This window comes from Eutrigla gurnardus (genome assembly GCF_963514095.1).
Source record: "Eutrigla gurnardus genome assembly, chromosome: 23".
Lineage (NCBI taxonomy): Eukaryota > Metazoa > Chordata > Actinopteri > Perciformes > Triglidae > Eutrigla > Eutrigla gurnardus.
The window spans coordinates 10,512,835-10,535,898 of record NC_139934.1 but is presented as its reverse complement, the minus strand read 5'-3'; the positions used below and the strand labels follow the sequence as shown (position 1 = coordinate 10,535,898).

Sequence of the window (23,064 nt, the reverse complement as noted above, 5' to 3'; positions counted from 1 at the left end):
TTCAAACAGGAGACATGGGACCGCGGAGTCACCGAGGGGGGGGAAGCTCTTCTCCACAACAACTCAAACCAAAGGAAAGAAGTCATATCCAGCTGAAGACGTTCAATGGAGCCTCTACTTTGTCCCACCTGTGTTTCTAATTCCTACCCAGTAACGGACCGGAAGAGAGAGGAGACAACTTAAATGACCACCGAAGTTATCCGTGCATGTTTGATACCTAGAGCAGAGTGCCACACCTTCGCTTAGCGCAACAGGTAGGTTGGAACTACTTTTTTTTTTTATGGCTCACACGAAATACGACGCTCTGAATTCACTTTAAAGTTTAAAAAAAGCTTGTTGACGCGATACTAAACCTGTTGCTAACTCGGTATCAACGGTTATTAGCAGCGACAGGTGAACGTTGGATGGTGATGTCAGCCATATGGCGCGTGCTCGCTTTGGGAAACGAAGAAATACTACGTCACCTATTAGATGTTAGACACGTTTAAGACAGTTTGTGTGCGTTTTGGTGCCATAAAATATATATAAGGCCGTTGTAAGCTACTTAGAGTAGCCTTCATAAGGCTAACGTTGCCTTAATAATAGGTTTCTGTTGACAATAGGATGTGACTGTACATCTGTTACACACAATGGCCATACACCTGGTTTTAGATCCATTTCCATTTGGATTAAAAACACAAATAAAATAAATTTACGTTTATATCATATGTTTCATGTTATATAATTGTATTATTTCATTTAAGTGTTCCAATGCTTATTTCACTTAACTACCTGCAATAAATTAATGGTAATGTCTGTACTCTATAAGGAGTGTCTTTTAAAAAATAATGAGTCACATATGTGTAAGTTATTCATTGAGAGCAAGTTCTTTATCAAAATATTGCTTTATAGATCAATAAATTACATTGTTTTGCCTGTAAAGTATGAAAGCCAACCGTCTGACTAACACTCTTGACTATTTACAATAATATAAATAGATAAATACACATTTATAAACGCTAGTACCAGCAAATGTTTGTCAGTTTTGCTTAAAAAGTTGCTCCAACGAATAAACAATCACCAGAATATCTCCCAAAACATTTATTTTTGATCTGCTTGGTAGAAAGTAATGTGCGTATCTGTGTAAATATAAACTGTATTCATTATGTACTCATTATGTTTCGGTGCTGTAAATGTTATACTGAAACTAAAAAGCTTCCCATCACACCCGGAGCACAGCCACACATGCACGGGCAGGTGTAGTTAATGAGTGAGCGGAGGGCTGTTATTGGGGACGTGAGTTCTTTTGTTGGGACGGAGAGGCGGAGGAGTGGTCTTGAACCAGTTAACCAGAACTCATGTACACGGCCTTGGGCTTTGTTTGCACAGCTATCACGTAGCCCCACTGAACTCTGGGTCGCTCAAAAATGGCATACAAATGTAACTCTGAGCCCTAACCGGTCCCGTCTGTCGTTTATCACCTGCAACACGCTCAACATGACGTTAACAGCTGTGTACGTGCAGCTATAATACATCAAGCGTCTCTTTAAAATGGTTTTCTCGCCTGTTTTTTTTTTTTATTTCTTAGCTCCGGGTAGGTCGAATTTTCCAACATCCTGACAATTGATTTACACAAGATGCTCAATTGCGGTTGGCTTAAAAAGCCATTTACGTGCTTGCATTAGCAGACTCCACCCATTCTACAGCCTATTAGACAAAACAAGCCATTAAAAGTGTATGCAAATAATATTTGCCCAAGGTCTAGTTTGCGCACCAGGGCTGCTCCTGCAGGATGACTCTACCTGAAACAGGATGTAAACACCAGAGCTCAGTGCTGTTGTTGGAATAATCCAAGGCCCTCTGAGACCTGAGTCGAATCAAAAGATGAATCACAAGACTCAAACACTTACAAAGCAAAGAAGCACTCCATCTTTTTTCCCCTTTTTTGACTTGAATACAATATTAATTATTAAATCAAGGTGAAGATATGTTTTAGCCATTATTATATAATTTAAAAGCTCCTCATGGGCTTGTTTACTCCCTTAAAGTACAGTTCGGAGCTCCTGGGTGCGGAGGATTCACGGGGGGGTGAAACAGCAGCAGGTCTGTTTGCAGTGTGAGAGAGGAGGGGAGTGCTATTGACAAGTGTGGGCTGCTGGGTAATGGAGAAGAGACAGGACTTGTTATTATCAGACTGCCGCCCAAGGCCACACGCAGAAACGAGACTTTGACATCTCAGGCATTTAATACAGGATCAGCTGATCAATTTGACGTCTCTTTATCAAAACAAAACGTTGGAAAAAACGACTTTATATACATTGGTTGCCGTGACAACTCGCCGGCTCATTCGAATCAGACAGCTCAAGGTCAGAGCATCAAGCACTCGTAACCCAAACTGGAGTTTTGGAAGTGTTTGATTCCTTTGCTTCCGTTAAACGACAGACATTTAACAGTGTTTTCTTTACACTGAAAAAGTGCCACAGTCGCGTCACTCAGGCGATTAGCTCGAGCTCTTTTATGGGAAGCGTTATCAGGTGTGGAAGGTTATCTCATCTGCTGTATATGCGGGTTATTAAACGCTGGATAACGCAGCGGGTGAGACAGCGCCGTTTCTTTTTCCTTTTTTTGTTGTTGTCATTACACAGACTTTTAAACCACGTCTTGACATTTCAGCTGGATTTTAAAAGCCTCGGAGTTGATAAGAGGACTAAATTGACCATATTATCGGCTGCCGCAGATTCCTTTCAGCGGAGAAATGCCGCAGTCGCACTGGTGACGACGAGGAAATCCTCTCAGCTTTGTCTTCAGCTTTACTTTACGTTCAAGAGCACATATAGGAGATAAAAGCCGTTTGCTGCTCGATCGCGTTGTTGTAGATTAGGTTTCATAAAGCGCCAGGCGAAAGAACACAGCTGCATGTTGAGATTATAAGAAGCATGTTATTTGTAATTCAGATGACATTAATAATTAATTTATGCATCTCGGTAAACAAAGATCTAATTAACTAACCGACGAAGTGCATTTTAAATGTTGATTAATCTTATTGGTGGAAGAAGTACCAGCGTACCACTCAGCATTTCATAAAGGTTGATATTAATAAGGATGCCGCAATCAGGGCGAGTAGAGAGCATGCCTTGATTACTGATTTTCTATCATAAAAATTGGCTGATTGGTTCCGTACTTTAACATCAACACCAACATGTCAAATTTCAATGTTCAAACTTAACAACATTAACAAAATGTTGTTTTTTCCTTCCTTTTTTCCATCAGAGCTGCGACTAAAGACTGTTTTATATTATCCGTTAATATGCTCACATTCTCTCATTGTAACACAGGACAAAGGAAACTATCAAATATTTGCGTAATGCGTTATTTGCATTGTCCATTTTGGCATTACAATGACTGTAAGTCTTGTTATAATATGTTACACCACCTGCCTACCTCTACAAGTCTTTCTGAGCGGCTTGATAGATCAGGTGATATAATGACCATGTTTGCTTCTCTTTCACACACCTCCTCCCACTGCCAAACAGGAGAGTCCTGTCCAACCTCATGTCAGTAATGCAGACCTACACTTATTTCATCCTGAGACCCATCACGCTGGGAATCGGATGAGAGGATTGGCGGTTATAAAGGTGGCCGCTCCAATTTGGGCTGTGAGGCGAATTCTGCACGGCATAGCAAACATAGTGCCCTGCAGATGTTTCCAGCTGTGTCCACACAGCATGCGTTCAGGAGCACTACCTGTTGTAGGTCTTGATGGCATCTTTGCCTCATATAGGTATTATCAAAAAATAATTTAAGCTCTAGATAGGACTAGAAGATGGGTAATAAGAAAAAAAAAATAACAAACCTCCCGCTGTTATTTTCATTGCCACCATATTTCTGTCCACATCGTCTTGGCAGATGTGGCTGAGCTCGCCGTAGATAACGGAGGAGATAAAGGAAAAACAACAGACAGTCAGATGGATGTCAGACCAGTTAGCCCACTTTTCCATCAGCACACCCCCTCCCCTCCCCTTGTGTCACCCACATGAACACGATCTCGCTTCTCACTGTCCCTCCGCACACACACCAAACTCCAACACACTCCGGCCGAGCAGGTGTCAAGATCTAAATTATGACTTTGATGTAACGCACAGCTTCCATAAGCAGAATCTATCAGGTGACCGAGCCATGGAGCAAACAGCAAGGGCCTTGTCTGTGCAAACTCCAGCAAAAATATCCATAAAAGGGGACTTTTGTGATCTGCAGCAGGACTGTAACGCTATGGAAGCTCTGTGTTTTCACCTCTGACTCTCTTCTACCTGATTGTAGTATTATAGCATTGGTATGTGTAGTGTTAATACCAGCTAGGGCTGGGCGATATGGCCTCTAAATGATATCGCGATATTTTTTTGCTATATCGCGATACACGATATATATCTCGATATTTTGACATTTCCTCTAAAGCACTTAAAAATGCTTAATTTAACCCTTTGATGCATAGTCACGCCAGTATGATGATTCTAGTAGTCCCTGCAACATATGTCTGCATTAAACCATTCTTATTTATACTGTATTCATTAGTGGTTTCTATTAGAACAATTTTAAACTTGTGTGCAAAAGGGGTAAATCACAACGAAGTTAAATTTAACAAAACAGTTTTTATTCAAGGTAATTGCAAAATGCACATAAGCTTTTAGCAGCTGGTAAATGAAAATAAATAATGCCACATGATGTAGGCCTACATACTGTAGCCTATTTCTATAGAGTTCAAGCTCAATGACCCGTAACAAAAACAGAGCTCAATGGAAAAAGTGCAGAAACCCCATTACATTTCAAAACATAAATTAAAGTGCACTCTTTGTGCATGTCACTAGATATTTTAAAATAAATTAAATTAAAGTGCAATCTTTGCGCATGTCACTAGACATTTTAAATTAAAGTGCACTTTTCAAATCAACATAAGTTAAAATGCACTTTTTGTGCATGATGTCAAACAACAGGTCTGGTCAAAAACAGTAAACTAAAAATAGCTGCATTTTGTGCATGATTTTGTCCTGTGTGTTTGTGACAACCAGTCAGTACCAACAGGTTATCTAGAGGTTTTGTGCCAAAAACACAAGCCTATCAACGGCGTTCCTTGCGGTAACCAAACCACCGGCTCGAGAGCCCAGAGAGCCACGTCATTACGTCACTGTATACGTCTGAGGTTTCCCCGCAGCGCTAATTTCAGGCATAGCAGACATGTCTCTTCAGAAAAAGTGTTTATTTGGGCAAATAATACAATAACAATAAAATACACAAAATACTAAAATCACAACATTTTTTAAAGTGTAGAACAGTGTGTGATCAATAGATCGGAGTGTTTGATGTTTAGTCATCTGCAGGTTGGACCTCCGTTCAATATCACCGATGTCCGACAGCTCTACAAACACAAACCAGAGAACAGCGCTTTAATAACAAACGTGTCCACGACGCTGTGAAGACAGATGTTATGTTACGTTGGTAGTTGGTAACGTTTAGTGAGCCAACGGCAGTCAGAAAGTGGCATGCTAACGTTGTTGTTAGCAATATCCCGCTAGCTGGCTAGCTAGCCGGTCAGCTTACATTACCCGAGGAAGCAAAGCCACTAGTTGCTGCTGTTACGAACGTAATCACTAGCTTGGTAAACTAAACAGAAATGTGTCGTTGGTTTGCAACGAGGTGAAACATTTTAAAAATGAAACTTACCGGGAACAGTAACGTTAGTAAAACTCCGCACTCCGCAGCGGCGTATTTTCCCCCGTTGCCTTGAGCGTTAACCCCGCCTCCAGCCCCTAACGTAAGCCGGGGCCGGTGTGTGTGGGCGCGTGTATGTGACCTAAGTTGAGCTAGTGTGTGTGTGACTTTTTTTCTGTTTTCTGTGAACGGGACAGAGGAAAGCGCTGCGCTAAAGCAAGTCACACTCGGCCGCGGCGGCTTAGAAACTGACGTAACAACATACACTCGATGTTCACGATATAGTCATTTACTACATCTCATGTAGAACAAGCCGCGATACATCGAGTATACTCGATATATCGCCCACCCCTAATACCAGCAACTCAAACCCACAGTTGTACAGAAATGGTTCGTGGATAGATTTCAGGCGTCCGAGAGCACAACAAAACAGCTGTTATCAGATATGCAACACTGAAGGAAGACTATCTCAAGGAGGTTGTAGTGTGTTTTTGTGTTAAGAGAGGCTGCATATCAAATCACTACTGTTTGTTTCTCTGTGTGTGTTTTTTTCTCTGCATTTCTACTCTCAAACATCCATGTTTACTAGACAGGATGTGTATTTTTCTAACTCTCAAGATAATTCAAATAAACCCTTTTAAGTTGTGTTCACACCAGACACAAAGCACATTTATCACAAATTCACACAAAATTGGTTCAGTCCAATTCAATTAAATATTAATAACCTTTCAACATGTATTTGTCTTGTATCTGGAGATCAGAATCAATATCCATTTTATTGGCCAAGTAAGTGTAAACAAGGAATTTGACTCTGGCTTTATGTCGCTCTCAATAAACATACAGAAATAGACATACAACTAAAACAAACTGAATATAGGTAACATAACACTTAATAACTATGTACAGATATGAATATACGTATATATACAGGATAATGACATTGTAAACAGATGTAGAGTGCAAGAAGGTGCAGGAATACATATGATTCTAGCAGTGGGACATCAGGTGGTCTAACCTAGCGATGCTAATTTATTAGAACATGCTAATATTTATACAACAAGCAAACGAAAGTAGCCAAAACTCTTTGTTGAATCTGTATATAAACTTAAGTGTAAATAAAATATACAGAGCTAAAATGCTATGGAACCTCAGCCCAGGAGTATCATCCTCTCCGGTAATAAAGCCCTTCACTTAGTGTTTTTATGAAAATAACCACAAACACAGTGACTCCACCTTTCAAACAAAGCGGTTAACATCAATTTGGACTGGACTCTTTCCACAGGAAGAATTATTTCAAGCCTTATCTTTCCGTATGAAACTTTTCCACCTGCAGCAATCCTGAAAAAGTGGCTCCGACTGCCAGCTCCATGGGTATCCCCTGGATTTCAATCCAGTCCACTTTTAGAGGACACTCAGCAATCTCACTTTTATTGCACCTATTTCTCCAAGATGAAATGTTTCAATTTCCTCGGGAGAGAAAACTCTGAAACCAAAAAAAAAAAATCGGGCGTTCTGCCAAGCTGCCAGTGCTGAAATATCTCTCCCCTTCAGTAATCGTCCTTCCATCTTCCCCATCGTAAAAAAACAGGAGCAATATATAATATATTGAACGGCACAGGGCGCAGATAAAGGGGCTGTTATTGTCGGCCAACAATGGCCAATACCGGAATGAATGATGCACACATTGAATCCTTGATCTCATCGTGACTTTGGAGAGTCTCCAGGGGAACAACATGATTGGCCATTTAGATGTTGTTGGTGTGAGTCTGAGTCAGCTGCTGCTGGTAACGGCGAAGCCTGTGGGTTCACGTGGCTCTCAGAAATCTGGACCTCTCTCCCCCGACTCAGACATTCTCCCTCGCTCGCTCCTGTCAAACCTGCACTCAAAACCCACCTATTTAAATCTGCTTTTAATGTGTGATCCATTAGGCCCTCCTTGCGTTCTCATTGTTGCACATTGCTTTCACCGTCTTCTTTCACCGTGTAAAGTGCCTTTCAGTAGCTTTCAAAAGTGCCGTGCAAATAAAATGCATTATTATTATGAATGTCAAAGATTCCCCAGTTCCACTTCCTAAATGTGCTGCTTTTATATGTTTAGATTGTTCGGCCGTGTGAAATTGTTTCCTCTACTTTATTGTTGCTTATATACTGAACAATCAAGTGGTTAAACAAGAAAACAATCAGGAGATTAATCTCCAAAAATAAAGACCGTAGCATCATTTCTCGGGTCAGAATCAAGTCTCAAATTTGGCATTCAGATTAGTTTCGCGTCTGACTTTAAGGACAACTTTGAACTCCTTAATCCCAAAGATTAATCTCAAAACACTCGCCGCACTGGTTCCCCAACTCCTGTCCGTGTATCTACAGCTATTTGCTCTGCAAACACAGTGTGGCAAAGATGACAGCTGCAAGTAGACACATCGGAGCCGGAGCCTCGTTCGTCACGTTTTACTCGTCACTCTCTTTAGGCGGCGTTGTCTCTGACTTTTAACGCTGATGTCACTCAGTTGTCAGTACAGTGGGGTAACTAGCTGGTCGCTAGCAGGCCCTCGTCACTGGGAGGCTGTTAGCTAAGGTGTCATCTTTGCCCTGCAGGACTGGTTCCCCTCCGTGAGCTCTTTCCGCTGACCAGCAGCAGAATGGTGAGGCCGAGGTGGAAAACACTGTCAGCACTCAGGCAACCCAGAGGCACTTTTTTTTTTTTGCCTTGCAAATTTGCAACCCAACTCCATGCCGATGCAAACCAGCTTTTTTCCGACCCGGTCAGCCAACCGTCAGACGGTCATGTCTGATAGCGTGTCCCCAGTGTAAGTCATCCAGAACACCTATGTGACGATCAATGACACGTTTCTGGTGAAAAGAGATCAAAACAAGATTGAATTTGTTTAATTTTAAACATTTCGTTTGACATATTTAGGCCTTTTAGTTCTGATAAAACCCAGTGGAGCAGCCAAGAGTCAAGTAAACACACAGCAGTGAAAGTTACATGAACTTTGAACTCCATAGAGTTGACAGCCTTACGTAAGAAGAAGGAGAGTGCTTTACATATGAAATAGTCGACTACGCATTACATCGTGAATTAACCGCTTGTGGCCATATTCCCTTTCTATTGACTGCAACATTATGTTTCAGCCTCAGCAAAGGTTGTTGCATTCCCATGATTTGACACAAGATAGGGAAAGTCATGGGATTGACTGCAGGGGTGAATATTCTAGCAAAGATCACGTTGTTCCATTTTCTCTTGTTGGTTTAGTCTCCTATTATGTCTTTGCTGTGGTCCTGACAGTGTAATCAGCCAGAAGTACCCAAATAATATTGCAAATACCCCCCCCCAACAAACTCCAAAACAGAGATAAGGAAAATGTATGTAGATTTAATGTTATTATGGGTGGCATATCTTACTGTTTTGTGTGTTATTGTTTGTACTTTAACATTGTCAGCCTCCCTATTTACAGCCAAAAAACAGAAAACAAGTTTTGACAGCAACCATAATTTACAGGCAGTCAGGAGGTCTGGGTTTTATCTCTGTATAACATACACAATAGATGAAACGCTTTTAATTGAAACCTGTCTAGAGCTCACATGTGACCATATTTGATCATTTTAAAGACGTGAAGTTCCTGTCAGAACACATAATAATGCCTCAGTGTTTGTATCCGTGGTGAAAACATGGTGCCAGGAAGTTAACGTATTTATACTCTAATTAATTCAGAACAATTCAGTTAGAGAAAGTTAATGTCACCGGCTTCAGGAACGTTTATTTCAACAAATGGATGCAGTCGGCAGAGAGGAATGCTCACGCACATGAAGACATCCCCAGAGAGCATAAAGCAGCAGACGCATATCTGAGATATGGGATATACATTATGCACAAGGCAGGGAATGCCACTGCACAACAGGAAAGCAGGAGGAGAGAGAGGGAGCTGGTAGTAGCAGAGGAGGGATAAATCAGCGTGAGCAATCAGAGGATTAAGAGTTGGAGCTTGTCAGATGATTTTTGACCCGTTTGAATGTGACTAGTCATTTTAAAAGTCAGCTGATAGCGACTTCTTCCAGGACTAATACGACGCTCCATTAATGTGCCGCTTCCCAATACCCGCTGGGAAATTACTCCATCCCCCCCCCTCCTGAAAGATAAGGGACACTTCAGCTGGATGGGTGCTTGCCAGTGCAACAGTGTGTAAAACAGGGTCCTCTATTTAAAGTGCCGGCGCTGTGAGCTGCCCTCGTCGTGGTTCACCGGTGGGTCGTAGTCTCGGCGAACATGTAGACGGGTGGGGGGATCGTTTCAGCTCGGTTATGGTCTGCTTCAGTCCAAGTCGCAGGAGGTAGTTTATGTTGGCGTGGTGGTTTATGAAGGAGAAAGAGAGAGTAGAGGACACTCAAAGACAAGAGGATTGTGCTCTTAAATTTGTCGGACTACTCCCACCTCCGGGTTATGGACTCTTTTTATGTCGCGGCACACAGTAGCAGATCTGTAGGGGGATAATGAGATGCCTTGGGATAGCGAAGTCACGCTCTGCTGCTTTGACACAAATAATACAGCCTTTCAGGTAAAAGAGAAAACCCGTGGTGCTGGTCATGGTGGTCCTCTTCACAGTATTAGATTGATTCCTCAGACTGGCCCTCGAGATCCGATGCTTGGAGGAGTACTTTACATGAAGAGTATATTTTTTCCATTCCACATGCATTTTCCATAGCCGGTTCCCTCCAGGGGACAAAGGTATATGAAGTCCCGCTGCCTGGCCTGTGCAGCTTGAAAATATGCAGGAGTAATGTAGAAGAAAACCGACGATTACGCCAGCTGTAGCGCATTCCTTTTGGCTGGAGATTTCTAAGATTTAGCTTTTTTGACAACGAATCCCACGAAAGCGCCGCCTGTAGTGCCGAAGCCCGATTCATCTTAATCAGATATGCAGAAAATCATCCCGAATCGGAGCTGTGGGCCAGATTTAGAGCCGCGTTCAGCAGCGGAGCAATGAGTGCAAAAGAGGGCCCTGAAGTGAAGTTAGTCAAACATGGGAAAGCTCAAATTGCCACCAGCGATAGATATTTCTTTCCTGAATGGAGTAATGAAAAATCAGAGGCGCTGCTTTTTATGCACATCGCAGATAGAATACCTTGTTTATTCTAAAATATATCTATATATCCATATAGTTGCAAGAATAAAAGTAAACTTTGATTCTCATTTCATGATTAATCATCAAAAGAAATCAAACTTTATTTGCAGCAATATTCCCAGGAAGAAATCATTTTAGAGAAGGTTGCACCTTATTTTTGGTACAGCCTGGTATTAATCTGTGACCTTCCATGCTGATGAATAGTGCTGTTCATTTGCATAACCTGCCTGCACTTTCATCATCGGCGGTGTCTGAGTTTTTTTTTTAAATATTCAGCAATACGCCGCTTCAATTATCAGAACGTGGCGACAGCTGAATGGATTGTTTTGGAAAGTCTTATCGGACTTTTAATGAAATCTAGCGTCTTGCGTTTGTTTCAAGCATTGTTTGGTGAGATTCAACTCAAGGTAGTGGAAAGGCCTGCGGGGTCAGGGAGTTACGGTTAAGAATAGAAACCGGTTTGTCTCGTGGGCACACATCCTCCCTCTTATTCCACAAAGAGACACTGTGTCCTCTATCTTCGTCGCTCGTTCTCCTTCGCTCGCAGACAAACCCATTCAAGACTCGGTGATTAATTATTTACCCGGGCAATGAAATGCCAAAGCCTAGAGAAACACACCACCGGGAGAGAAAAGGTCACTCCCATCCCGCACGTCGGCACACACTCGATGACACACACTCGCGCACACAAACGGTGATGGATGGCAATAACATCTTTATCGACGCCGCGGGCAGACAACAGGTTTCAATCCGCGGGTCCAAAAATGGCGTGGAGACCAAGGGCGAAGCAAAAGCTTGACTGATGAGGAGAAATGTTTGAGAGAGCGCTCATTTAAAAAGCACTCACATGTCAGAGGTGGCGAACTCTCCGATCAATAGGAGTCTGAATGTGTGCGTGGTATTGTAGGAGCTAATTGTGACCTTTTCTTGGTGAGCGAGCGTCGGCACGTCGGCGGGTAAAGAACACCTGCCGCAAACAATGTGTGCATGGGCTTTAAAGAGGCTTTACCTTTTGTTTCTGCTCCTCCACAGCTCCACGACCCAGCTGGCCAAATGGGGTGCCAATGCTGCAGGATGATGAAAAAGTGAGTCATTACCTCTTCCTTTTGGTTTGTTTTGGGGACACAATCTTACAATCCGTTGGTTTTAAGTGGTTTAAAAGGTCAACCAAATGACATCTTGTTTTTACATTCCTCGACTGGTTTCTGTCCACTTACGCAGTTTTTTTTTGTTAATCAGATAATTGGTTTGTCAGAAAATGTGGACAAACGCCCTCCATCACACTTGATCCTTAGAATCTCAATTCAGGATTTTAAAAAAAACCCCTTCAATAGGGAACAGTCATCAGTTTGGTTACATCATCACTGTTTGCTGTGTGAAATAGCTCCTCTGCTCTTTTGCCTGAAGGTTAATTTGTTATTTCATCGAATTTTCTCTTTATTTAAGGTGGTTTGGCAGGAAAATGTGAGATATAGAGACGATTTAGACTAAAAACAGCTGTCATGTTTGTTTAAAGTGGCCTCAGCGACTAATATCCTATGCTCTATGTGTCATTATTAGCAGCATATGATCAATTCCACCAACTCAAACTCCTCGCCCCGCGTAACGATTTCTCGTCTTGTTTCATGCAGATAGCGAGAGGTCCGTTTATAATACGTCCGCACTCACAGCCTCACGTGGGCTCTTTGTGCAAACTGTGAGTCAATATGCCGATAGCCATCACCCTTGGTTACTGTATTTCTTTGCGAGGCCGTCTATTCATTAAAGGCCTACGAGGCGTCGCTGTCAGGGCTCGACATCATTGTGCTTCTCGAGGTGAGCGAGGAGACGGAACAGGGCCGGGAAACGAGATTTTGATTGCCGATTAATGAAAGGCCAAGCTGTGATACGCATACCAGAGTTGTAATCCCCCCCTACACACTTTTTTTTTTTACCCCATGTCAAAGACACACGTGAATGCTTGTGACAGACACACACACATACCTTCCTAATTGTCTGGAGTGTCACATTTCTGGGCTTAGTGGTGGTCAGCCTGTAGGTTACTGGGTCAACAGTGCGGCCTCAGAAGGCTCAAACAAACTTTTCTTTATTTTAACTGGTAAAAATGAGTCTTCAGCTACTTTCCAGGTCGGGCAAAAGCCTTTCCCTTGAACTGAGCTAATATAGAGAGCCCATTCAAATATTCAGCATTTAAACAATAGTGTCATTTAGCACATTAATAAAAAGACTCTGTGTCTGTAGCTGGCATTATGTCGAATATTTGCATCTGAAATACAATATTCACTCTTTAGCTTCTGCTCCAGGATGGAAATTTCCCTTCCTATAAGAGGACAATGTGTTCATCTAATAGACACCACTGCAGCCTGCCTTACACCAATAGCATCAGCTGGACTGAGTGGGTTTTGTGGTCGCACGCCGCAGTGGAGGCTTATCGGTGCATTAGCTCAAAGCAATCTTCCCCTCTAACTTAATCACTGTTTGACTTAACGTGCCGTCAACAGCATGCATTCTGGAGCATTATTGTAGTTAAAACGTATGCAAATAACGGCTTCTTCCAGGATGGAACCTCTTAACATACGCAAAGCGCCACAGAAAGGGAATCCCGGCGGAGACGGCAAAGCAGGAGTCTCCCAGAATGGCTTCTACTGATATGCAAAAAAGAATGGGTTTCTCCCTCTTTGTGCCTTCTGTGCTAGGAGTGACTTGATTTGGGTGTGACAACCACACACACACACACACACACACACCTCTCACATAGATGGGCTATTTTATCTCCAGCAACAAAACAAAATCAGAAATTTGCTCTTTGAAATAACACGGCCACCTAGCTTTGATGAAAACACAGTTTCATTGTCTCGCTTTTGTCCAGCTTCATGAGTCATTGGTTTTATTTCTGTAAACCACCTGCGTGTGTGTGACTCTGTGTGTGTGTCTGTGTGTGTCTGTGTGTGTGTGTGTGTGTGTGTGTGTGTGTGTGTGTGTGTGTGTGTGTGTGTGTGTGTGTGTGTGTGTGTGTGTGTGTGCGTCTGGCTCTTCAGAAAGCAAGCCTCGGATTTCACCTTGGCACAGCGGCAGCGCTGCCCAGGAGTGAGAGAAATGGAAAACATTCATTTTCTTAGCTTTCTGCTGTGAAGGGAGACGGAGTGAAGGATGCAGGGTGAGAGGGAGGTGCTAAAGTCAGGGGGGGAGGTGTGTGTGTGTGTGTGTGTGTGTGTGTGTGTGTGTGTGTGTGTGTGTGTGTGTGTGTGTGTGTGTGTGTGTGTGCAGGGGATGTGTTTGTGTCTGCTGGAGGGGAACTTTTGAATCCATCTATCAGAAAGTTTGGAATGGAAGGACTTCTTATTAAGTGAACAATGAAGAGTGTGAAGTAAAAGTCAAGAGGGGGGGAGATAAGAACAGAGAGAAGAGAAAAGAGGAGTGAAGGGGACGACTTGAGACGATGGATGGAAAAAAGCTCGAGGGACGGCGCTCACATCAAGGACAAGTCAAGTGATAAAGGGATAGTAGATTAGGGAGCTGCAACTACATTATGGGAGGTTTGTGCGGAGGCAGCTGGTGGGGTGGGAGGTGGAGGGAGCTCTGCTGGGAGGGCGGAGGAGAAAACAAATGACGGGACCGAAATGTGGGTGAGGAAAAACACGGAGGCTCTCGCAGCAGGTGATGTCTGACAAGCTGTTACACCGTCCGCTGAATACAGACCACCTGCCAACACGCCTCATACCTGTCTGTGTGTGTGTGTGTGTGTGTGTGTGTGTGTGTGTGTGTGTGTGTGTGTGTGTGTGTGTGTGTGTGTGTGTGTTATATTCCCTCCATATTGGAAAATCTCCCAGTCATTCCAGCCTACAAGAGGCTGAACGTTCAACAAGCATTACACATCTTAATGAGCCGAACTATGCAGCATAACTAGGGCTCGTAATTTTTGGAAGAGCAACAAATTTGTTGCCATATTTTCTTCTTTTATCACTTTGATTTTAGTCGTCTGCACTTATTGTATGAATGTCAAAATGTCTTTTCTGAGAATTTCAATCAAGTAAATGAAATATCTCATGTCGACGGCGACACAAACAGAGAGAGGAGTGTGCTCAGACGCCGGCTAGACACAGTCTGTGTGATCAAGTGCATGTATGCCTCCGATGAATCAGTGACATTTAGAGAGGTGCATCGACTGCGCGATGAAGTATCCTTGTTGCCGTCGGTGTACACAGTGCGAGGGCGTTTTCATCGATCCCCACGGGAACACGAGACAGACGCTGATCCGGGAAATCAAACAGTGTAACGTGAAGATATTGCAAATTTGTCCTTTCTGTCTCCGTAACGCGCATCTCCGTCTGTCTCCCCGCAGCTACATCTACAACCCCTCCATGGCGGGGGATGTGAGGAAGACGGACTCGGCGGGCAGCTCGCTGTACCATCCCCACCACCTCCCCGGCAGCGACCCGCTCGCCGGCCTCCACAAGCAGAAGCAGGGCTTCAACAACCTGGGCTACAGCAAGACCAGCGACGGCACGCTGAAACTGGAGGTGGACAACAACCACGTCAACCACAGGCTGCACGCCGCGCCGACGCCCGCCAAGGAGCTGCACAGGCAGGGGAGCGCGCCGCCCGGCGATGGAGGGCTGTACATCATCCAGCCGGAAGCTCTGGGGCCCAGATGGGTGAGCCAGGTGCCCGTTTACCCAAACATGCAGGAGTACGAGAACCAGAGGGGCTACAGCGAGCGGGGACGCGGCGGGAGGCGGGACGAGTGGGACACCTCCATCACCGAGTGCGCGATCAGCAGAGCGGGCCTGTCGGCGGACGAGATAGACGAGGGGGTCGGAGGCACGCCGGACTACCCGTGCGACACGGGGGACGAGGGCAGCGTCCTGTCGGTGGAGATCCACACCAGCACCACCAGCCTGTCCTCGGCCGACACCAGGGACGAGCTCAGACCGCCAAAGACTCCGGACGCCTCCACCGTGGAGAGCGGGATCTCCATGACGAAGAGCGAGGACGAGGAGGAGATGCAGAGCGTCACGGACTCCATGGTGGCCGAGGCTCTGGCTGCCCTGGAGGCCGCCACCGCCGGGGAGGACATCGAATGACCTCACAGACATCAATGCACCACCGTGATCACCATGTTCTTATCAGAACACGGAACCAATAAAGGAAAAGTGATTACAAAAAAGTACAGATTTATTTTTGAACTGGGAAATCTTGTATATTTTTTTATCGTGGTCACACTGAAGGAGACGACGTCCGCTGTGTGAAGGAACCTCCGATGCCACAAATGGATGTTGAGACTGTGAACATCGCCTGCAGCAACGTCAGCCTTTTTGAATCAAGTGTATTTAACACTCCACCATCTTCGTAGGCCTGTTATGTCATCACTGCTTTGCCACGTCCATACTGCCGTTGTACAGTCAAGAATTCCTGTTGCTTTTGTCACATTTGCCTCATTTCGGAGCATCTATGCTGTAGCCAAGCAGTTGCTCGCAGAGTCAATACTTCCTTTGTGAACACACGGCCGTTGCCATAACTCTTTGCATATTTTTTTATACCCGCGTTCATGTCTCTGTTTTGTCTTCTGTTGTTATTTATATAATATATATCTTCACTTTTTGGATTTACTGTGAGAAGGAGCTGGACGTGGTTTGGAGGATGAGGAAGTCCTTATTTATAACTTATTGTGTCATCGTTGATTTCATCAGAATAAAAACAGAATTAATGTTGTATCTTTGAAATTTAGGAAAAAGAATGAGTTTACACAACTGACGTTATAATGTAACTTAATGCACAACATTACTGTGAGTCTGCACATTGAACATCTTCAAGCAGGTTACCAAAGGAGAAAACGGCTACATATCACCGGTATCACCGTAGTGACTGTTGACCTCTGAGATGAACTAGACGAGTTCAGGTCAAGTCCCCGGTGAATCGACCACAAAGGAGGCTCAGTTTAGTGTTTACTCTTTTACAGGTCAGCCTTCGTGTTTCTAGTCCGGCCCGTGACGTTAGTTCAATCCTCCGCTCGCTTCCGTGCCCAATGACGGACTGATTGAGGCCGGATGACGAGGAAACGGTGTGAAAAGTGTATTGATGCTAAATCAGCTGTTCTGCTCAATGAATGAATTTGTTTCACTGCGACTTCCCCTTTCCACTGCCTGCCAAATCATTTCTACTTATTATATTTGTATTGTCAAATAAAGGAACGGACTTTAAAATGTGGCCTGTGAGGTTATTTATTCTCATTGGCTACGTTTAAATCCTGTTTTTTAACATTTCTTGATGTATTTCTGGAAATTCTCTCTCTGCTCCGACAAATGTGGACATTTTGAGAAGTGGTTTTATATCTCTAAAATGTCAAGAAGCCAACCCTCTGGGAGATCTGGAGCTGTAGGACTCCGGTGTTTGAACCTCGCCATCGCAGCAAATAAAGCCTCGGCGGGAAGCGTCCTCGGAGCCTCGGTGCCACGGCTAATGATCACCTCAGGGCTTTTCCCTTGAACCGGGAAGACTCACACCGAGCACCTTGGAAACACAACAGCAGTGAAAAAATAATGAAAAGTGATAGTGATCTCCTGGGCGACTTGCAGCAGGAGAGGCTGTTAGGGTGTCTGTCAGTGCAGGAGGTGCACCGGATACTGAAATTAGCCCTTTCTTTGGACATTTATCTCTTCACCTCACCCACTCGCTGCTATCTTCATCCCTCTGGCTCTTAATTGCTCGACGTGGGTCTCACAATTACAGCGTGCTCCCTTTAAGCCTGACACTTGATTGGTCTTTGTTTTTAGTCACGGCAGGGTCGGATGTTTTTATCATTGGTTTATAAATAAATGCGTACATTTATATATATTTATCACTATTTTCATTTTGTTCACAGGGGTCACAATCTCACCTCTTAACTCAATTTCCAGGAATCAAATCACACAGTTCCTAACTTAATTTTTTTTCAGTTTATAAATAAGTCACTGCCAGCTGGGGATTCATCACTAACAGAACAGTAGGATGTTTGAAATTAAGTGAGGGGTGAAACGCTTGTGTGCCATTAAACCACACATCAGTGTTGCTTTAGAAACGTCTTCAAAAAGTAAGAAGTCTGCTCTGGCCAGGAGATCTTTCTCCCTGTTGGTCTTTCCTCATTTCAGGTGTGGCTGTTTGGCCCCGCCCACCTAATCTGGTGATTGGCAGCAGCTGCCGAGCAGGCTTCATAAGCTGCTTGATTGAAGGCTGGCGCTGTTTTTCTTCTGGTTGGCTTTGGTCTGTTCTGTTCTGTTCTGGTCTGGTCTGGGTTGGGTTGGGTTGGGTTGGGTTGGTCTGCTTTGCTTTGCTTTGGTTTGGTCGGGTTGGATTGGGTTTGGTTTGGTTTGGTTTGGTCGGGTTGGATTGGGTTTGGTTTTGCTTTGGTCGGGTTGGATTGGGTTTGTTTTGTTTTTTGGAGGACAGTGAAAGTGCTTGTGGAACTAGGAAAATAGAACAGGGGAAATTTCAATCATTTTTATTCAGAAACAAGAGTTTCTCAACAGTTTTTGGTTTTGTAATTTCTTTTTTTTGACACAACCTCTCCGGCCTTTGAGAAGACCCTTTCACAAGGCACAGAAGATGCCGGCGTGCACAAAAATGCAAGTGCAAGTTTGTGCAAGTTTGGGTAGAGTAATTCTTGCCTCTCCCAGTACTCCAGAGGGTTTTCCAGTCTTCCTATATTCTGCTCTGAAAGGTACCGCTGGACCTCCACAGTGGCATCTGCAGTGACATTTTGACACCTCCTTGCCTCCATGACGCTGGTGTCTAAACGATGCCACAGTTTGCTACCTAAGAGGAAAACACATATCATGTTAGTAAGTGTGTTAGTGAGTGCAATAACTGATGTCAAAATGTAAAATAATAGATTACCTCCAGTGACATCATGAGCGGTAGAAGCCTGGGGGATTTCCTCTCTGCTTTGTTGTGCCCTTATAATGGTAGCACACTCCGAGGTCGGTCGCTTTATAGCTTCTGTGGCTTTAGTTTGACTGAAAAATCCAATAACTTTAAATCGGGGGTCCAGTAGTGTAGCAAGGGACATGATGCTCATCGACTTTGGAGCCAGACACATTTTCCTCGGCCGACCGCTCTACAGTGGCATCATAAAAGGGAGACAGCAAAGAAAGGCACCCTCCAACAATGTTGAACTCTTGTGACGTGATCATGGCCACGTCATTTTGTAGCCCAGCTAACGCTGCTCCGACTGGCTCCCTTAGCTCCACCAAACGTTGCAGCATCAAATATGTGCTGTTCCATCTGGTCTCCACTTCTTGCATTAGCTTCATTTTTGCCATCCCCAGATGAAGCTGCACTTGTGTAAGCTTCTCCTTTTTAAAGATACAGATGAGTAGGCCATTACATCACTGCAGCAGGAACACAGACAAACTATTAGTGTTATTATAAATTGGAATAAAGGGAATGACCTATACCTTAGCAGTGGTGCTGCTTCTAAAGAAGCCAACCAACTTCCTTGCTTTGGCTCGGATGCCAGAGAGCACAGGGTTCTGGTCAAGTGCCTTCTTCGCTATCAGATTTAATGTATGTGCAATGCAAATATGGTGCCGAAGCTTCAGCTCTCTCACACACGCAACCATATTGGGAGCACCATCAGTGACCATACATGTCACCTTATTAGTGATTTCCCATTCCTCCATCAGGGAGGCTTTCACACGAGCTATATTTTCAGCAGTGTGTGATTGGGGGAATGCCTGCACTCCCAACAGCACTGAGCTGAGGCTGGTTTTCTCACCCACAAAATGGCATGTTACAGCCAAGTAGGCATCCATGTTGATGGATGTCCACATGTCAGAAGTAAGGCTAACAGCAGCCACCTGTTCAACTTTAGCCTTCTCCTTTGCTGACTCGTACTTGGCCTCCACCATGGCCTTCAGAGCCTAAAGGAAACAATATGTAATGCTGAATTTGTTTGAAGTGTGAGACATACAATTAAGTACTCATTTGTTTCATGCATGCACCCATACATACCTGCCTTGTGGAGATAACATAATTGGGATCCAGTTTGGACACAAATGCCCTGAATCCAACATCTTCCACAATACTGAAAGGCTGTGTGTCCTTCACTATCATGGAGACAAGAGCTTCATCCAGCTCCTGTTTTCTGGTGGCTGGTTAAAAGGGAATACATAGTGTTACTTGTCTTTATTTGCACAATAAACAAAAGTAAACACGGAAAAAATGTGATAGATAATGTAATATTGTTATGACTTACCTTGGCTAGATGAAGCTCCAGTTTCCTCCTTATTCTCATGCAAGGCACGGTAATGCCTTGGCATGGATGAGGTGTTGTTATTGTATCCCCAACTCCTTGGAACACAATAAACACCTCACCTTTGAATAAAATAAGAAACCGTGAAAAATAGTTATTGATAAGCAAACCTAATGTGTTTGTTATGTCAGATTTATCTTACCTTGTTAGGAGATATCAAATCAAAGTGTTCCCACACAGGGGACATCCTTCTCTTCCTCACTGGCTCCAACCTATCACCTATTCTACTCTCCTAAATCTCTCTCTCTCTCCCTGACATCTCCAAATTATCTCCAAACTATATAAACGCTATCCAAACTCTAGTATCCAAACTCTCCAAACTCTCAACTGACCGCAACTCTCCTTCAAAAACCCACATTTTGAATGGAGCCTGAGGGTTCTATATAGCTGTAGAACCTCGCGGCAAACTCTGAACCACTTCCCGAAGCAGTCACGTGGTACAGCCGGGCAGCGAGGCTTCGGACGTCATCATTTTTGGCCCCTCCCCTAAATGAAGCAAGCCTCGATCCGCGCTTCGCGGAAACGCCCCCTCCATTACTCGACACACGCTTCGAAGCCTCGGCACATCTCGTAACATCACTAGGTTTGGGGTTTGGTTTGGTTGGTTTGGTCGGGTTGGTTTGGGTTTGGTTTGGTCGGGTTGGATTGGGTTTGGTTTGGTCGGGTTGGTTTGGGTTTGGTCGGTTTGGTTTGGGTTTGGTTTGGTCGGGTTGGTTTGGGTTTGGTCGGTTTGGTTTGGGTTTGGTTTGGTCGGGTTGGTTTGGGTTTGGTTGGGTTGGTTTGGTTGGGTCGGGTTGGTTTGGTCGGGTTGGTTTGGGTTTGGTTGGGTTGGTTTGGTCGGGTTGGTTTGGGTTTGGTTGGGTTGGTTTGGTCGGGTTTGGTTGGTTTGGGTTTGGTTGGGTTGCTTTGGTTGGGTTGGTTTGGGTTGGGTTGGTTTGGTCGGTTGGTTTGGTCAGGTTGGTTTGGGTTTGGTCGGGTTGGTTTGGTTTGGTTTGGTCGGGTTGGTTTGGTTTGGTCGGGTTGGTTTGGTTTGGGTTTGGTTGGGTTGGGTTGGATTGGGTTTGCTTTGGTCTGGTCGGGTTGGTCTGGTCTGTGGTCTGTGGTCTGCTGAAACTTGTGGGTTTATATTTTGTTTCTTTGGTTTTACTCTTTTTATGCATTTACAACATCCACTCACCTCCTACATTAATGCTTTTACAGACTTTCACAATTCATAAGCCGTTGCATTGAAGTTTTGATTGGGTTTACTCCATTTATTAAATCAAGTTATTTGGTTTAAAAGCTGAACACTGTCTCCCATTATTTCTTCAAAATAAAATCCCCTTTTGTAGTGAGACGTCTTAAAAAGGCAGGTTTTGCATATTGATTGTTCATTAGTCGGGTAACTGACTAAAACTCCTCCAGGGCCGAGAGAGCCAGAGGAGTTTTGGCTAAATGTCAATGCGTTTTGGCTTCTCCTGAAGGGCATGGAGAGAGTTTTATGAGCCTATTAGGATTTAAACCCATGGAGAAGCCTTTGAAGCATAATGCTGACATCAGTCCTCCGTCAACATATCTCATAAAAAGACCAGAGACAAATGTCTTTTTTCTCTTCACTTTCTCTCATCTCGACCCTTTTTTGACACCAGGAACAAAAACATAAAATCCTTGAAACGAATAATTCAGGTTTTGAATGAAATTTAAAAAAAAAACAAGCTTCCAGTCTTCAGCCCTTCATCGGGGCAGATGTCTGCCAAAGGGGAATCTCTGGGCTTATATGATGCATGAAGGCATAAAATAAAAAATAGACATAAATAAAAGAAGTGGTCACCTTCGGTTTTTGTGTTCTATCCGTGGAGCTTCGTATGTATTTGAGTCTTAGGGACAATGAACTGCATTTCCCATGTATACTTGCATGAACAGTCACAGGTGTGCTGTATTAGATCACAATGATCATTCCCTTTTGTCAAATATTTGCTTTTTTTAAACAAACACCTGGATTGGATCAAATCGCTCGATGTTTGTGGATTGACTCGCTAGCCGGACAGCGAACAAACCCCGACGTTGAACATTTCATCTTTATATCCGTTAAATCTCGGTATCCTTCCCTGTTGCTGTCATCTCATTGACTGAGGAATCAATTGACCTCACAAGATAACGGCACATTGCTAATTTGCCTGCTGTGCGTCGAATGTGAATGAAGGGCAAATAAAGAGCACTTGTGTGTCAGAATCCTCCGTGTTGTTTTTATGAGCTCCATTAGGCAGCCGGCTGCAGAGAGTCCCCCGAGGTGTGCGAGCGCTTGGTATGTTTGTTTTTCTCAAGGCTTTGTTGGAGTTAATGATGTCACCCTTAATTGTGACACACGCACACACTTCCTCGTCTCCGAGGAGTTGTGGGTCTGTACTTTACGAGGGAAGATCCACCTCGAACACGTTTGACCGATTCTCACTTCCCCCGAAAATAATCAGTCTATAAAATCGGATTTTTAACCCTTTTTGAAACGACGGAGCCCAAAAGAGCTCATATTGTTTCGGAATTTGCACTGGAAATCAGTCTGTTTTCACTCTGGTTAAATATTAAACCTGGACACTAAATGGGATTCTGTGGTGAAAGATAACATTACAGCGTAAAGCTGCGGTAGGCAGAATAGTTTTGGCATCATTGGGCAAAAATTCCATAATAACATTTCAGCATATTGTAATTCAAGTAGTCTAAGAGAAACCACACTTATGCACCTGCTCTTCAGCTCTGAAACGCTTGAAAAGCTGGCGAGATCCTCCGATCACAGAAAGTCTCAAAGGCCCCCGAAACAGGAGGGTAATTCTCATAAAACTGCATAACAATGATATTTAAAATAATTTACGTTGTACGAGAGCTGCAGGATAAGGGCTGTATTTTAATTTTCTGGCCTTTTTTTTTGCAGAAAAGCACCTTACCCCGGGGTACCACTTCTACAATATGCTGAAAGGTTATTATGATGGAGAAGATCAT

At 43.9% G+C, this 23,064-nt stretch overlaps 1 protein-coding gene across 1 annotated transcript; it reads left to right on the top strand.

Moving 5' to 3' along the window:
- LOC311009462 (uncharacterized protein) lies at positions 1 to 16,998 on the top strand. Its single transcript, XM_084003650.1, has 3 exons — positions 1 to 254; positions 11,835 to 11,887; positions 15,145 to 16,998. Exons 2-3 carry the CDS (start codon positions 11,856 to 11,858, stop codon positions 15,884 to 15,886), a joined length of 774 nt encoding a protein of 257 aa, XP_083859776.1. The 5' UTR covers positions 1 to 254; positions 11,835 to 11,855; the 3' UTR covers positions 15,887 to 16,998.
- Positions 16,999 to 23,064: the final 6,066 nt, after the last annotated feature.

Excerpts from the sequence above, each read along its gene's own strand:
- LOC311009462 (XM_084003650.1), top strand. The coding sequence starts at position 11,856 with ATGGGGTGCCAATGCTGCAGGATGATGAAAAA. Across the intron at positions 11,888-15,144 it reads TGCTGCAGGATGATGAAAAA|CTACATCTACAACCCCTCCA; the intron begins GTGAGTCATTAC and ends GTCTCCCCGCAG.